The sequence below is a fragment of the Microtus ochrogaster genome, chromosome 7 (genome assembly GCF_000317375.1).
Source record: "Microtus ochrogaster isolate Prairie Vole_2 chromosome 7, MicOch1.0, whole genome shotgun sequence".
NCBI lineage: Eukaryota > Metazoa > Chordata > Mammalia > Rodentia > Cricetidae > Microtus > Microtus ochrogaster.
The window spans coordinates 70,893,660-70,910,505 of record NC_022014.1 but is presented as its reverse complement, the minus strand read 5'-3'; the positions used below and the strand labels follow the sequence as shown (position 1 = coordinate 70,910,505).

General features: G+C 50.8%; 2 protein-coding genes across 6 annotated transcripts in view; both read left to right on the top strand.

The window, feature by feature from the left end:
- Window positions 1-10,922, top strand: part of Itga3 (integrin subunit alpha 3) — a 31,116-nt gene extending 20,194 nt beyond the window's left edge. Inside the window, exons 19-26 of one of the 2 annotated variants that reach the window (XM_005350608.3) lie at window positions 609-711; window positions 873-1,055; window positions 1,252-1,374; window positions 2,025-2,138; window positions 3,218-3,316; window positions 8,371-8,496; window positions 8,836-8,979; window positions 9,651-9,726. In XM_005350608.3, the coding sequence (XP_005350665.1) occupies window positions 609-711; window positions 873-1,055; window positions 1,252-1,374; window positions 2,025-2,138; window positions 3,218-3,316; window positions 8,371-8,496; window positions 8,836-8,946 (859 nt within the window). In that variant the 3' untranslated portion in view covers window positions 8,947-8,979; window positions 9,651-9,726. Of the gene's footprint in view, window positions 1-608; window positions 712-872; window positions 1,056-1,251; window positions 1,375-2,024; window positions 2,139-3,217; window positions 3,317-8,370; window positions 8,497-8,835; window positions 8,980-9,650 lie in introns of both variants that reach the window. The other variant, XM_005350607.2, reaches the window with a different exon arrangement.
- A 2,951-nt stretch (window positions 10,923-13,873) lies between these two features.
- Pdk2 (pyruvate dehydrogenase kinase 2) overlaps window positions 13,874-16,846 on the top strand; it is a 14,731-nt gene continuing 11,758 nt past the window's right edge. Inside the window, exons 1-2 of one of the 4 annotated variants that reach the window (XM_005350605.2) lie at window positions 13,874-14,123; window positions 15,723-15,864. In XM_005350605.2, the coding sequence (XP_005350662.1) occupies window positions 14,006-14,123; window positions 15,723-15,864 (260 nt within the window). In that variant the 5' untranslated portion in view covers window positions 13,874-14,005. Of the gene's footprint in view, window positions 14,141-14,185; window positions 14,204-14,485; window positions 14,506-15,722; window positions 15,865-16,846 lie in introns of those variants that run through there. The other 3 variants (XM_026780686.1, XM_013347568.2, XM_026780685.1) reach the window with 3 other exon arrangements.

Genomic DNA, 16,846 nt, shown 5'->3' with positions numbered 1-16,846 from the left:
ACTGAACCCCAGTTCTTTGGAAGAGCAATAAGTGCTCATAACCCCTGAGCCATCTCTTCAACCCTTCCCCCACCTTTCTGAGAGCCCAGTAGACATCTTTTTTTTTTTTTTTTTTTGGTTTTTCGAGACAGGGTTTCTCTGTGGTTTTGGAGCCTGTCCTGGAACTAGCTCTGTAGACCAGGCTGGTCTCGAACTCACAGAGATCCGCCTGCCTCTGCCTCCCGAGTGCTGGGATTAAAGGCGTGCGCCACCATCGCCTGGCCCCAGTAGACATCTTATTGACTGCATCCTTGCCTTGTGCCAGCTATTGCTAGCTCCTCCTTACAGACAAGGAAACTGAGGCTAAGAGAGGATCAGTAATTTGTGTAAGGCCACACAACTGGTGTGTGGCAGAACTGGGGCTTATACCTAAGGGGACCCGTAGTCAACCAGCCTCAGCACTGCAGTCCCCTCTGGCAGGGCTGTGGCCTCCTGAGTTCATTACAGATGGCTGTGAGGCACCATGTGGTTGCTGGGAATTGAACTCAGGACCCCTGGAAGAGCAGTCAGTGCTCTTAACCTCTGAGCCACCTCTCCAGCCCCTGATGCAGGTCATTTTCTTATCCTAGGATGACACATCGGCTACAGAGCTTCTTCGGTGGCACAGTGATGGGTGAGGCTGGCATGAAAACTGTGGAGGATGTGGGCAGTCCCCTGAAATACGAATTCCAGGTAAGGGCACCTCTGGGGTCCTGGCTAGAGGCGCTTATCAAAGGCAAGGGGGACATTGTTCTGGGTCCAGGGTTCAAAACTGGGCAGGTTGAGGGCTGTTGAGTTTTAGAGAGTTTTCCAAAAGTTGGTAATCATGACACACAGGTCATGTGTGCCCACAGGTGAGCCCAGTGGGAGATGGGCTGGCGGCTTTGGGCACACTGGTCCTAGGTCTGGAATGGCCCTATGAAGTCGCCAATGGCAAGTGGCTGCTGTACCCCACAGAGATCATCATCCATAGCAATGGGTCCTGGCCCTGCCAGCCACCTGGAAGCCTCGTCAACCCTCTCAACCTTACTCTCTCTGTGAGTTCATCGGTGGGGATGCTCCATGTACACCTTATCTGCATGCCAGAGGGCAGGAAAGCCAGTGTCTTCCCCGGCCACTTCAGTCCCCTCCCCTGTCTCCCATCAGCTTCTCTCTCTCTCTCTCTCTCTCTCTCTCTCTCTCTCTCTCTCTCTCTCTCTCTCTGCCTCCCCAACAAATCTCTGCCCTCTTCAGGACCCCGGAGACAAGCCACATTCTCCACAGCGCAGGCGGAGACAGCTGGATCCCGGGGGAGAACAGGGACCCCCACCTGTCACACTGGCTGCTGCCAAAAAAGCCAAATCTGAGACTCTGTTGGTGAGTGATCAGGGCAGAGGTGGGCAGGACAACACAGCCTGTCACAAGGCAAGTGGGCATCAGGGGCCCACGAAGCAAGGCAGCCAGAGGCCACTCACACAGAGATACAGGTCTAAAGGGGTGCTGTGGACCTGGGCCTCAGGAGTCTCCTGCCAGGCCTCAGGGAGGTTCCATCACAGTGGACTCAAAGGAGAGTTGCGGACAGGATTCCAAGGCCTCACACCCTGTTGGGGGCTGTTTTGCTTGGGCATTTGGGGTAGAGTGTAGAGCAGAGTGCCCTACACAGGACGAGGTTGAGAAGCAAACATGGGGACCCAGGAGAGGCATAACTGGCTAGAGAGCTTGAAGGGGTATCCCAAGCCAACTGACAACACGCAAAGTACCTGGCTTGGGGGAGATTTCTGAGGCTGGGACTTGGCAGCCTGAGCAGGGTCTATGCTCCTATTCGTGTTCCCTGAGATGAGTTTAGCCCAAGAATGTCCCTTGAATGTATGTTTGAGAAGTAGAGGAACACACATGAGCAAAGCAATGTACAAAGCCCTTTGTCACTCGGGGTAGGATGAGGTCTAGAAGGGTAGAGGTTAGCAGAGGCAGCATCAGGTCTGGAGAGCCAGGCAGTCTTACATCTGTCTATCTCCTGTCCACATCAGACCTGTGCCAGTGGCCATGCCCGCTGTGTGTGGCTGGAGTGCCCCCTTCCTGATGCCTCCAACATCACCAACGTGACTGTGAAGGCACGGGTGTGGAACAGCACCTTCATCGAGGTTAGTGCTCCACTGTCCTCCTCCTGGGTGAGGAGAATGGCCGGGAGGGTTGGTGACAGCCAGTGGTGTGTGTGTATGTGGTGTGTGCTGTGTCTGTGTGCTGTGTGTGGTGTGGTGTGTGTGTGCTGTGTCTGTGTGCTGTATCTGTGTGTGTGGTGTATGTGTGTGGTGTGTTTGGTGTGTGTGTATGTGGTGTGTGCTGTGTCTATGTGCTGTATCTGTGTGTGTGGTGTATGTGTGTGGTGTGTGTACTGTGTGTGTGTGGTGTGTGTGTGTGTATGGGGTATGTGTGTGTGGTGTGTGTACTGTGTGTGTGTGGTGTGTGTACTGTGTGTGTGTGGTATGTGTATGTGTGTGGTGTAAAACAGTGTCATGTTCTGCACAGTTGTGTGTCTGTCGGTGTAGGCCATATCCGTGTAATGGTTGCGTGTCTGTGTGTGCATGTATAAAGCTTCCAAAATGACCTCTCGTGTGTCCATTACATTCTACCACGGTGCCTTTGCCTCTGGGCCCCCCTGCTGGAATGCCAGCTTTCTTTCTGTCTCTCTGTGTGTGTGAATTCCCTGTTCAGCCATCAAGGTCTCCATCGACCTTCACTTCTCACCCCTGAGATCCTGTGTAGCTTCAGCAGCTGGAGTCCACTCTCCTTCCACACTGCACAGAACTTCCTCAGAAGTCGCAAGGGTCATCTGTCCTGCCTGGATAGGTTATGGTGACTCTCATGCCAGCCTTCCCTTGCTACCTAGTGTCACCTTTTTTTAGGACTAGACTCAATCGTTCTGGTCTGTGTAATTGATTTCTGTGATAAATACTCAGTTTCCAACATGGGATCACAGAAGTCACCTAGGCAAATGACGGGGGTGTGGCTATGTGCCAGAAACATAGGTGCTGGGTAGATTTAGTCCCTGAGCCTGACCTAGACTGTGACCTTCCCCGTCTCTGCTGTCCCAGCATCAGCACAGGACCCAGTGCACAGCGGAGTGTGTGTGAAGAGGCTGGATGCAGGGCCTTGCAGGGTACTGAAGCAGGAAGGCTGAGAGGCTTCAGCTGCTAGCCCTGACCCCTCTATCTTCCTTTAGGACTACAGAGACTTTGACAGAGTCAGGGTAGATGGCTGGGCCACTTTGTTCCTACGAACCAGCATCCCTACCATCAACATGGAGAACAAGACCACATGGGTGAGTGGGTGTGTTAACAAGAGCAGCGGTCTCAGGCCAGGCCACACAGCACAGGGCATCTCTAAGAGGACGCCGATGCTGGGCCTAATGGTATGAGCCTGCCATCCTGGTTTCTGGGAGACAAAACAGAAGGGTCATGAAGGGTCTGCCCAGGCTATAGAGTGAATTTAACTTACTGATACTCTGTCTCAAGACTAAAAGTGAGGGGATGGAGAGGTCATTCTACAAGCATGAAAATCTGGATTTGGATCCTCAGCTCATAAGCACCTAGTTAAAAGCTTTTAATTACATGCCTGAAACTTCAGGCTGTAGGCCAGGGAAAGCAGAGGAATGCTGGGGGCTTGCTGTAGACCAAACAGCTCCCTGTTCAGTGAGAGACCCTGCCTCAAGGCAAAAAAGATAGAGAATGACAGAGGAAGACATCCAACGCTGATCTCTAGCCTCCAGAAGGGCACGTGTGTATGTGTACACACACACACACACACACACACACACACACACACAATTTTAAAAGAGAGAGGAGGCTGGGCATAGTGGTGCACACCTTTAATCCCAGCACTCAGGAGGCAGAGGCAGGTGGATCTCTGTGAGTTCAAGGCCAGCCTAGTCTACAGCATAAATTCCAGGACAGGCTCCAAAACTACACAGAGAAACCCTGTTTCGAAAAACAAACAAACAAACAAATAAATAAATTTAAAAGGGCCGATCATGGAAGAGTAATCTAGAGGCTGCTACAGAGGACTAACTCAAGTTTGAGGCTGGCCTTGGCAACTCCGGGAGTTCAAGAATAGCTTGGGCTACAAAGCAAGACTCTGTCTCACAAAAACTCAAACCAATCAAACAAATCCTGAGCAAGGAGCCGGGCGATGGTGGCGCACGCCTTTAATCCCAGCACTCGGGAGGCAGAGGCAGGCGGATCTCTGTGAGTTCGAGACCAGCCTGGTCTACAGAGCTAGATCCAGGACAGGCTCCAAAGCCACAGAGAAACCCTGTCTCAAAAAACCAAAAAAAAAAAAAAAAAAAAATCCTGAGCAAGAACAGCATTTGTATATATGGCTAGAGAGCCCATTGGGATAACATTTAACAATAAACATACAACAACAACAAAAGTAAATTATGGGCAGGGAGAAAAAGCCAATAGTCTCTCTTTGTCAGATCTTTTCAAGTTATTCCAGTCCAAGTCAGATTCAGGAAATTCCAAAGGGGGGAAATGTTCTAAGTGACAGCTGGAAGAATTATGACAGATTGCTAAAAATTTGTTGTGGAAAGGATGTTAGTGGAAACACACAGGAGATACATAGTGCGGGGTGAAGGGGAGCTTGCGGAAATACTCCGACTCCACGGAATGAAGAAGAGTGGAGAAAGGGACAAGGGACAAAAAATGCAGTCCTGTTAAAAACTGCCTCCTCCTTCCTGAGACAGGGTCTGACGATGTAGCCCTGTCTGGCCTAGAACTTACTTTGTAGACCAGGCTTGCCTTGAACTCACAGAGATCCTCCTGCCCCTGCCCCTGCCTCACGAGTGCTGGGATTAAAGGCGTGTGTCACGATGCCTGGCCTTTTTTAAAAAAGGAAATGATTTATTATACCGATGTGTGGGTGAGAGAGGCAGGCATGCTATGGTGGCCATGTGGAGGTCATCCGTCTGCAAGGAAAACACTCTGACGCTCTCGCCAGCTCTGAGATGCATTCTCAGTGAGGGCAGAAGAAAGGTCGTGGTGGCTCAGGTCTATAATCCCAGGATTCGGGATGATGCAGGAGGATCAAGAGTTCAAGATATTAGAAGAGTTATAAAATATTTGAGAAAGAAAGACAAGTTACCTCACACCACCAACAAAATGCCTTGAGGTTAAATGAAGTATTTAAAATTTGGAATTAAATGTGTTCCAGAAGAGAAAACAGAATAATTTAATAGTAACCCTTAACCATGGGGAGAGTGAACTATGTATTTGGTTTTTAATTAAAAATCTATTTTCTTGTGTATGAGTATTTTGCTTGCATACATGTGTATCACGGGTATGCAGTGCGTTCGAAGATCAGAAGAGGGCGTGGTTCCTGGAACAAGAGTTAGCAGACAGTTGTGGGTCACCCTGTGGGTCTTACGTCTGTAAGAGCAGGAAGTGTTCTTAACTGCTGAGCCATCTCTCCAGCCCCCCTTTTTTTCTCCCAGATAGGGTTTCTCTGTGTAGCCCTGACTTTCCTGAAACTCACTCTGTAGACGAGGCTGGCCTCATACTTAGAGATCCACCTGCCTCTGCCTCTCAAGTGCTGGGATTAAAGGTGTGTGCCACTGGTCCTTGGCTCCAATTTTTTTTTATTTTAAATTGTATTTTTTATGAAGAGGGAGCATGTGTGTGCCACAGTGTGCACGCAGAAGCTATAGGACTCTTGTAGAGTCGATTCTCTTCTCCCACCTCGTGTGGCTGAGCACGCAGACTCGGGCTGTCAGGATTGGCAACAAGCTTCCTTACCTGCATCTCACTGCACCATTATTTGTTTTTTGTTTTTTGTTTTGTTTTGTTTTTTTTTTTTTTTGGTTTTTCGAGTCAGGGTTTCTCTGTGGTTTTGGAGCCTGTCCTGGAACTAGCTCTTGTAGACCAGGCTGGTCTTGAACTCACAGAGATCCACCTGCCTCTGCCTCCTGAGTGTTGGGATTAAAGGCGTGCACCACCACCGCCCTGCCCCATTATTCGTTTTGAGGACAAAAAAAAATGTCACGATGTAGCCCAGGCTAGTCATAAACTTTTGGAGCAGTCCTCCTGTCTCAGCCTTCCAAGTGCTGGCACTAAAGGCGTGAGCCACCAGGAGTGGTTTTAACTTTATTAAAGCCAAAAGTCACAAAGGACGAATCTAAAAAGTTAGTCTTTATGAAATGGTAAATCTAGGTACAACGAAAGGCGAGCTGAAAGCACAAGTTCCAAAGGAACGTGACGAAGTGTGGGCCTAGTTTAACACGTCAGTATAAAAGTATATGTGAGGTGAAATACAAATACTTAACTTACACTCAGAGAACTAAGAAGGAGCTGGAGAGATGGCTCTGCAGTTAAGAGTGCACACCGTGCTTGCAGGAAACCTGCGTTCAGTTCCCAGCACACACGTCAGGCTGCTCACAACCAGCTTTAACTCTACTCCGAGCTCCATGGGAGCCTGCATTCACACACAATAATCCCAGCACTCTGGAGGTGGAGGCAGAAGGATCTCTGTGAGTTCAAGGCCAGCCTGGTCTACGTGGCAAGTTCCAGGGCAGCCAAGGCTACAAAAGTGTCTCAGAAAACAAGCAATCAAAAAACCCTTTTAAAGAAAAACAAAAATAGCAAACGGGTTGTTTGTCTATCTGATTGGAAAATACTAAAAAGAGAAATGTCGTCTGGCGATGGTTGGTGGTGGGAAACACTACTGTCTTGAGGATAAATTGGCGGCTCCTTTGTGGAGATGCATTTGTCAATATTCATTAAAATTTAAAGCACCCATTCCCTTGAATCTAACACATGCTCATATATTTCAAGGAGCTCACCAGACGAGCATGCAAAGATGAATATATGGGAGTATTTTAGAGCATTGTTAATAGGAGCTGGGAGTGGGAAACCATCTAAATGTCAGTAGGAGATTGGCTCGATAAAATGTGGTCCACTTCTACAATGACTGTGCGGTCCTCAGAAGAGACCAAGTTGGCCTTTATCAATTGCGAGGGAGAGATGATGATAGAAATAAAAAAAAAATGGGGAAGACGAAGCTTGCAGAGGTGTGCATATAGTATGATCCCATCAAGGTGGGGCAAATGTATCAAGTATATAGAGATAGCTGGGGAGGGCCCATGGGTATAATCTCAGCACTTGGGAGGTTGAGTCAGGATTAAGAGTTTGAGGCCAGGCTGGGCTAATATAACAAGAACCTCTCTCTCAAAAAAAAAAAAAAAATTCAGCACAGAGATTTACTATACGTTTTTGTTATTTGTTCGTTCATTCATTCATTCATTCATTCACAAGACAGGGTCACTCTATGTAGCTCTGACTGTTCTGGAACTCACTATGTAAACCAGGCTGGTCTCAAACTCACAGAGATCCCCCTGCTTCTACTTCAGAGTGCTGGGATCAAAGGCATGTGCCACCCTGCCCAGCTTGTTTGTTTGGTCTTTGGAGGTAGGGCCACCTGTAGCCCAGGCTGGTCTTGAACTCCCAATCCTCTTACCTCCTTCTGGGGTCACCAGCAGGCATGAACCACTATTCACTGTGGTGGTGGGTTTATCCAGAGCAGAAAATTACTGGAAATCTTTAATTTTCTGTTATGCTTTTTTAAAAATCAAACTAATTTTAAAAGAAGTGAAAATCAAGCATAGTCGTCTAGAGAAGTTCTACTGCAAAATCTGAAACTTTCTGAGCTACAAATAAAACAAAATCCCAAATCTAAAGCACTTCTGGTCGCAAAGCATCTCTGGTGTGGGCTATTTAACCCGAATATACGCCTGCATGCGTGAACACACCTATGCTGTTTGCTGTGCATTGTCTGTGGTTTTTTTTTTTTTTTACTCTGAGCAATCTATTCATACTACCCATGTTTAATCCTGTCCAACAGCCTATGAGTAGGGAATTATAATCCCCAGTTTACAGATGAATAACAGAGAGGTTGCATAACTTGTTCAGGGCTACATAGCCGGTAGATAGCAAAGTTGGACTTGAACCCAAGTAGCCTGGTTCCCGAATGCATGCTTTGGGCCATGCTGCTACACTGTAAAGTAGCCGTTAAAGACCGCTTTACCAGAGCACACAAAAGCTCCAGAGAAATGTAATTGCTACCTCAAGGTCACACAGTTTACCAGGACCAGAGCTGATATGCAAGTCCAGATGTGTGGGTCACAAACTCAGATGCCAGGCTACCTACCGGATCTAAGGCAGTCTCCCTGGCTAAATTTGTGCCTAAGAAACTGGACACGAGGACCTGCCAGGGCTTTTTCTAGTCCTTGATCGCCCCCTACTGGCTGTAGATCAAATAACAGTCATGGGTCTTGAACCCTGGTCTCCGCAGGCTGGCCCCATTGAGTCTCATCTCTCTCTGCAGTTCTCAGTGGACATTGACTCAGAGCTGGTGGAGGAGCTGCCTGCTGAGATTGAGCTGTGGTTGGTCCTTGTGGCTGTCAGTGCCGGGCTGCTGCTTCTAGGGCTCATCATCATCCTTCTGTGGAAGGTAGAGACTCCCAGCCTCTGGGGCTTTGCATTTCACCCCCCTGCCAGCCAGCGCCAGCATGGCTCACCCCCTCCCTCCATCCCACGGCTCTGCATCCCATTCCTCACCTCCATGTCAGCTGCCCTTTCCCAGACCCTCCCCGCCCCTCCCCACAGCTCCCAGTGCCACCCACGCCTCCTCCTCGGGAACTGCAGGCTGCTCTGGCGTCTGGCCACCCACCAGGTTGGGCCCAGGACTTAGCCTTCCAGGTCCCCATGTCTAAGCCCCAGCTCCCCTTCTGAGTACTGATGGCCAGGTCTGCCAGCACCCCTAATGGCCATCCCCACCTCCTCCCTCCAGTGCGGCTTCTTCAAGCGAGCCCGCACTCGTGCCCTGTATGAAGCTAAGAGGCAGAAGGCTGAGATGAAGAGCCAGCCGTCAGAGACAGAAAGGCTGACCGACGACTACTGAGGGGGGCGCCCCCCCTTGCCCCAGCCCACCTGGGTAACATGGCCTATGGGCCTCCTCTCCGCAACCCCAGCTGGCTGGGGCCTCTGATTCTGTCTTGTCTGCTCCTCTTGCCTTAGGGCCTGCTTGGATCTCACTTATCTACCACCTCAAAGCACAGGCCACCTGATTACCCCCTGGACCCCCACCTACACCTTGCTCGCAGGAGCTTAAAATCCCAAGAGCATGCTGGGAAATCCTTCCAGTGAGCATGCTGCTTTCTGAAGGACTGAAAAAGAGAAACAGTCAGGGCTAGACCCCACCTCTGTCTGATCCCCAGGCATGCCCACAATGACTCTAAGCCTTATCCCCCTCTCACTTGGAAGGAGAGAACAGAGAAAGACCAGCCCTTTTTGTCTCGAGTCCCACACATCTCCCTAGGATAACTGTCTCACCTACCCCTAGCACTGGCCATTGGGATCACTCTGTCTTCCTGGCCCACAATCTCTGCATCTGCTTGGTCTCCACCTGCCTCTGTTCTCCTCTGTGCCTTCCTCAGCTCCTCCTTCCTCTGGGCCTGAGGTGGGAATGTTCATCCTCCCATCTCATACTGAGGTTGGGATGTTTGGGTGTTTGTGCGTGTGCGTGTGTGTGTGTGTGTTGGGGGGGCATCGTCTCCCACTTGAATGCTGGATACTGACACAATTTCTCTTCTGCCTGATCTCCAGTGTGACTTCTTTAAGCCGACCCGATACTACCGGATCATGCCCAAGTACCATGCAGTGCGTATTCGGGAGGAGGAGCGCTACCCGCCTCCAGGGAGCACCCTACCCACCAAGAAGCACTGGGTCACCAGCTGGCAGATTCGGGACCGATACTACTGATATCCTCCCTGCCACCACTCCCAATTCTTCCTTTCTTCCTATTTATCATAAATTATGACTCTGACAGTCCAAAACGGGCCACACAATTGGCTGGCACCAGTAGGCTCAGGCATATATCCCTCTTCAGTGCAGGAATGTTTTCTGGGGCCCTAGACTCTCCTTCAAGACCTTGTGATGCTGAGCACAGCACAGCCCTGGACACTGGACATACAGGGCCTACTGCTAAGGGCCTGTTCAGATATACCATGGAAGATGCCACGACCAAGCCTCTATCTGTGCCAAAACCAAGCCAAAGCACCTCTACTGGGAGCCAGGAGGAAAAGGTCCCTGGTGTGGTGACATCTCTCTTCCACACCATATATTCCTTGAGCCATTGTCCCTGGACTGACTTTTCTGTCCAGAATAAAACTACTGACGACAAGGACACAGTCGAGCCCAGCTGCAGTTCCTGGCACCCACTGGAGAGTAGGGGATGTTTCTGTGACTTGTGTGCTCAGACCAAGAGCAATGAACTTAAAAAAGCCGGTCCCCAGAATGGGCTTTATGAATGGATCTCCAAAACCTTGGCTACAGATGGAGTTGGCAAGAAACGCAGCCCAGAGGAACAAAGCAAAACCATGGACAACCTGGACACACTGTGCTGGGGCTGACCTGGAGCAGGGTAGCATCCTTAAGAGAGCAGGGGATCAATCCTGGCCCAGCAGATACTGGCAGGATGCAGGGGAGATACTTCTGACCCATCCTGGCCACCTCAGCCTGAGCAAGGCCTGGAGACCCCACAAGACCATGTGGGGTGTGATACTTGAATGTAGGGCAGGGGAGAGGCCAACCCCTGCCTCAGCTGGCCGGACTACACTCCCCCCCCTTGACCACAGAGATGGCATTCTGAGCTAGCTGTCCATGGCTTTCTGAGAAACCTCGCCCTCCCCCTCCCCCTCCCCTAGGAGCTGCATCCCCATTCTAGCAGTGGAGGCTGATTCCCAGGTCTGCTCCCTGAGCCCCGCCCACAGGCAGGCCCACTCCCCAGCTCTGCCCCTCCAAGGTACTATAGCAGCTTCCCCTACCCTGTACCTTCTTTGTATATGGGCTTCTCACTAAAATAAATAAACAATTCCAAGTTTGTACAGCTGCTTCTGCACCTCCCCCAAGCGGTCCTGACCTGTCTCTGTTCAGGCTAGAGGGGTGATAACCTCCCCTAGTCGATCCCTAGACGATGGGCCTAGCACCCTACTGCAAACCGTGCATGGGAGAATTTTAATTCAAGCCCAGAGTTCACTTCATGAGAAAGTCCAGTTCTCAGGGGAGCTCCGTGGGAGAGCGCTCTTTTTATGTCAAAAGTTGTGGCCTGTTCCTGTGGTGTTCATTTGGGTATCGATTGCTTCCATTGATTGCTAGACTCTGGCTTGGATTTGGTCATAGGGAGAGAAGGGAGTTGAGAATGGTCTTCATGCTCATGCAACCCGGGCTGAGCTCAGATGATGTAGTTGGGGATTGGGGATATCAGGTTTGCACACAAACTGGCTTTGGAGAGAGAGAGAGAGAGACAGAGAGAGAGAGAAAGAGAAGAGAAGAGAGAGAGAGAGAGAGAGAGAGAGAGAGAGAGAGAGAGAGAGAGAGAGTTAACTCATACTCTGTGCCTGGCCCTTGATAACGCACTCACCCTTGTCATCCACTGCTTCCTCATTGTTGGGCTGGCAGATGTCTAAGGATCCCTGTACACAAGCCTGGGGCCACTCTGCCTCCTTCACTTTCCTTTTCGCTCTGTCTTCTCTACTACATGCCAGGCACTGTGCCCAGGGCTAGAGATAAAGCAATGACTAGGTCAGATACAACCTGTGCCCTCCCGAAACCAAAGTCCAGTGGGAAAGACACATGAATCAGCAGTTAACCCTCAGTGTGGGCTGCTCTCATGTCTTAAGATCGGGAGACCCAAGGGGGCATGTAAGGAGGCTTCCTAGAGGAGAAGGCCAAGCAGCCAAAGACCTGAAGAATAGGTACAGGAAGCTGAGAAAAATGAGTCAGAAACACCCCCACTCCCAACCCCGCTGCCAAAAAAACAGCTCGGATTGTCCACGGATTGGAGATTAGATGCTGGTCAAGGCAGCAGGTAGATTGCCTTGGGAGTGGAACAGGGGAATGTGAGATATGAGTAACAAATGGAGCCAAAGCAGATATTAGGACAACTAAGAAGGCTCCAGAAAGCAGGGGAAACGCAGAACTGGGAGAGAGATGGCTCAGTGGTTAAGAGTGCTTACTGCTCTTGCTGAGGACCTGGGCTGGGTTCCCAGCATCTGCATCAGGCAGTTCATAACCACCTGTAACTCCAATCCCAGGTAATGAGATTCCCTCTGGCCTCCACAGATACCTGCCTGCTCGTGGTATAAATAAGCTCACTCAGGCACACATACATACAGATTATATTATATTACACATACATACACACATACTTTAATTTGGTTTTTCAAGACAGGGTTTCTCTGTGGCTGTCCTGGAACTCTCTCTGTAGATCAGGCTGGCCTCACACTCAGGGATCCACCTGCCTCTGCTTTCCAAGTGCTGGGATTAAAGGCATGCACCACCACAACTCATATTTCTTTTTTTAAGTGCCTGGTCTATAGAGTGGGCTCCAAGACAGCCAGGACTACACAGAGAAACCCTGTCTCGAAAACAAAACAAAAAATTAAAAGACATAATCCAGGCAAACGGTGCCTGGCACACAGCATTACACTCTCCACAATGAAACCTTGTTTTTTCTTGGCTACAGTTATAGACTGTAGTGTGTGTGTGTGGGGGGGGGGGGGGACATCCGGCCAGACTTTCACATCCTAGAAAAAACTACCACTGAGTGATCACCAGTTTAGCACCAAATCCTCCTCCCTCTTTTTGATAGCTCATTAAATTACCCAGGCTGTACTGGAACTCACTCTCCCTTGGGTGGGTCTTGAAGTGAAATGCCCCTGCCTCAAGCCTCCAAGAGTAACACCAGGCCCTACTAAGCCAAGCCCCTGTTTTGGAACAAAAGTCAACTCTTAGCAGGGGGTGTGCTAAGGGTCAATAGAGAACTAAGGAACCTCTGTAGGCCCAGAGAGTGGGAAACATACCACGTCTTACCAAAAGAGGGCGCATGACATTTTGTGGGGAAAGAGGCCCTAGCTGCTAGGAATATTGCTGTTGAGCTCCCTAGCTCCTGAATGCCTCACCGGCCGGGAAGACTTGTAATAAGGAAGTCAGCGGCACAAATGGTTACCTTCTCAGGCTAGGTACAAAGAAAGTTGCCATCTTAGGTGGTTGTCCAAGACGTTCAAGGTTTTATGTTCAGTCAAATGAACTAGGTAGTAATAAAATGGAACTCCCTAAAATGAACACTGGCAGTAGCTCCTGCCTCCTCCTCTGCTAGTCCTGAAAGGCTTGGTTCCAGGTGTTTTTGTTGTTATTTTATCAATATTGTGCTAAGCAAATGCCATACCCTCTGAACCACACTCCCACCCCAATTTTGGATGTTTTTCACATGAGAAAAGAAAATGACCCTTTTTCCCGGGCTACTTGGATATTTATGGAAAGCCAGTAGTTTCCACACATATAGGATAGACTAGTACAGACTTGCAAGTGTTTATTATGGGTCCATCATAGGAGTGGGAAACCACAGAGCGCTCCTATGGCAGAACAGGTGAGAATCAAAACAGGTGAAACAGGTGCCTTTAGGAAAAAGACAAGGCAGGGAAGAAAGGGTTAAAGGAGAGGGAGAAAGGAGGAGACGGAAAAGGAGTTAGGGAAAGGCAAGTGTAGAAGGCCAACCGAAGGGTTAGCGGGACTCTGGGAAGGAAGGGGTTAACCCGGAGCTCACCCCCAAGAAGTCTAGGGGAGTTAGCGGCCAGAGGCGGGACTTGAGCACAGCCGTGGAAAACAACAGGCCACCTCCAGCACCAACACGGTTAAGGGGGTGGGTCCCGAGAAGAGCCACGTGTCGAAGCGCAAGGCTATTGGTCCTCCCGGAGTTGTTTGTGCGCGGCCATTGGCAACGTCAGGGCGCAGGGACAAACCGATTGGTTAGGCGTTGGAGGTACAACCAGGGCAGGGATAGGGAGGAGGTGGCCGAAGCGCTTCTCCGGGCCGATCTGGGCCAAGCGGAGGGCTGGTGCCAGCTACTCCAGGTCCGGGACAGCAGCAGAAGCCGAGCCAGAGCCTCGGGTGCCGTCGCCATGCGCTGGGTCCGGGCGCTGTGGAAGAATGCGTCCCTAGCTGGGGCGCCCAAGTACATCGAGCACTTCAGCAAGTTCTCCCCGTCCCCGCTGTCCATGAAGCAGTTTCTAGACTTCGGTATGGAGTCAGCGTAGGTGGGCACCGGGGGCGGTGGACGGGGAAGAGGAGACCCTGGCAATGACAGGTTAACGCCCGAGGTAGAGATTCTGGGTGGCAGGAGGGTTGGTTTGGAAGAGTATGGACAGGAATGGGTAAACGGCGAGGCAAGCCTGGCTGCCCCCTTCACACTGTTGCTAAGAATGGGGGCTCGAGGAAAGCGTTGGGAGGGGCCATGGAGAGTAAGAGGCACTGAGGATATAGGGCCCCATCCAGACGTGATAGAGCTAACGGGAGATCTTGGCTACTGAGAGAGGGGACCAGAAGTAAATAGGGGACTGACGTGCTGCTGGGAGTACCAGGGAGATCCAGTCGTCTGGAAGACCTGTGCTGTTCCCGAAGGGTGGGGTACTTCTGAACTGAGCGAGCAGCTGGGAAGGGGGCCCTCTGAGTAGGAGGTGTTGGCTGGAGGAGCTCCCCTGAGTGGTGAGCCTCCACCAACTGCAGCTGCCCACTGGGCAAGGACACTTGAAGATCAAATCTGTTCTGGCCTGGCAACCTTTCCTAGCTGAGCAGAGCCCGAGTTACCATGAGCTAGTCAGGTGGCTTACACCCTCCTATGGCCATGCCTGGGTTTCTGGAGATCACTCGCTTACCAGTGTTTTGGGGGTTTGGGGTGGCTTTGGGGCAGGAGAAGGCTGTGCCAAGTGGTGGATGGAGACATGGTGTGCCCCTGTCTACATGGCATTCCCATGGTGCCAGCTGGCAATCAGGAGTGGGCCCAGGTCTTTCAAGAGTTGGCTGAGGTTACAGCTGCGTCACAGACAGGAAGACAGGGAGGTGGCAGACAAGATTTGGGCACCTGTTTTCCAGGAGGTGCCTCTGTTTGTTTCTCCCTGTTCTCTTGGAATCTTGAGCTTTGCTTGAAGGGAAATCCTTCAGCCCCAGCAAAGAATGACAGCTGGAAGGGACCTGCAGGAGTCCATCCTCCTGTGTGAGGAACACCGAGCCCCTCAAAAGGATGCCGGCATACTCTGGGTAGCAGAAGCAAGGCCCGGTTTTGACCCTAGGTCTCCTGCCTCTAGGCTAACAGTTCTCATTCCTCCACTGCCTGTCCCTCTTGACCCTGGACCAAGGTCCCCATTTGCTTCACAGATGGTCATTAAACATGGCCAATCCTTCATTGGCATCCATCTGTTTCTTCAGCCTGGATGAGATGGGCTGCCTCCAGGATAACGCTGAGTGTTCCTACAGTCCTGGGAATCTTGTCACAGCACCCCAGGGAGGGAAGGATTTCTTAGGTCCCTCTGCCCCCTGGGTCAGTCCCCTGAAATGATGCCTCCCTAGAGGGATGGAAAGAACCGTGATGCAATTTAGGCCAGAACAGTTCAGCATGTGCCCCAGGCATACCTTGTCTCCCTGGTTAAAGACAGTGGGGTTTTCGCTGAGGGTCAGTAGATACTACTGCTCCTGGAGTGTAGCCGAAGAGGGCTGGTTCGTTCCCAGCAGTCTCTGCCTACACTGACGTGTCAACCTGGGTAGTGGGGTCTCTGGGAAGGCTCCACGCGATGCCAGTTCCCATGGTTTGCAGCTGTTGATCGACGCCTCTCTTACCCTCAGGATCCAGCAATGCCTGCGAGAAAACTTCGTTCACCTTCCTCCGGCAGGAACTGCCCGTGCGCCTGGCCAACATCATGAAAGAGATTAACCTTCTTCCCGACCGGGTGCTGGGCACCCCCTCAGTGCAGCTGGTGCAGAGCTGGTGAGGCCCCTCATGTTCATCTCCCTTCCGTTATCATCGCGTTCCTCGATTCTTGGGTCAGAGGCTAGGACAGAGGCAAGGCACACGGGCTCCACGAGACTGGGGAGTTGCCAGGAACACGTGGAAATGCTCAGCCTGAGCAGGGACAAAGGTCAAGTTCAGGCCATGTCTCACAGTCCTGCTTTCCCTAGGAAACTAGGGTTCCTCCAAGAAAGTGCAGCTTTCCCAGCTGGGAGCGAAAGTCATGCTAAAGTCAGCAGTAACCCTTGACCTGCTCCTGGAGCCCAAGCCCCTGTTTGCCCAGGTAACTTGGGAAAACAAGAAACAAGATGATGGTGCAGTTATCCAAGTGGCAAGACAGTTATCTAACTGTCTTGAATACTGGGGAAGCACCCAGTTAAACACAGGCAGCACAGTTGTCCCTTCCCAAAGCGTTCCAAGGGCAGGGATCAAAAGTTTATTACAGGTAGTCGTAGGCACAGAACTCTGTCTAGAGCTGGTAACTGGAGGCCACTAGCCAATAACTTCACATGAATTATAAACAAAGGTGTGTCTGTCCCTGGGCGTGTCCCTGGCTGGTCATCAATGGGCTTTTGTGGCAATCGGACAGAAATCTCGTCTTCAGGATTTGCGAGGTGGAATGACCGAGGTTTCCCTGGAGCTTGGGAGCTTGTGTCAGTCCTATCTATGGACCCAACACTGTCCTGTGTCTAAGCAAGTAGCAGCTGACTGTGCCACTCAGTAATAAAATGTGCCTTTGCCTAGCACACCAAAGCCCTGGGTTGTTCCCTAGCAGTGGAGAAATCCTAGCTATAATCCTATCTATAATCCTAGCTTGGGGGCTGAGTTAGGACAGTCAGGATTTTCTTTTTTTTTTTTTTTGGTTTTGGTTTTTCAAGACAGGGTTTCTCTGTGGCTTTGGAGCCTGTCCTGGAACTAGCTTTGTAGACCAGGCTGGTCTCGAACTCACAGAGATCCACCT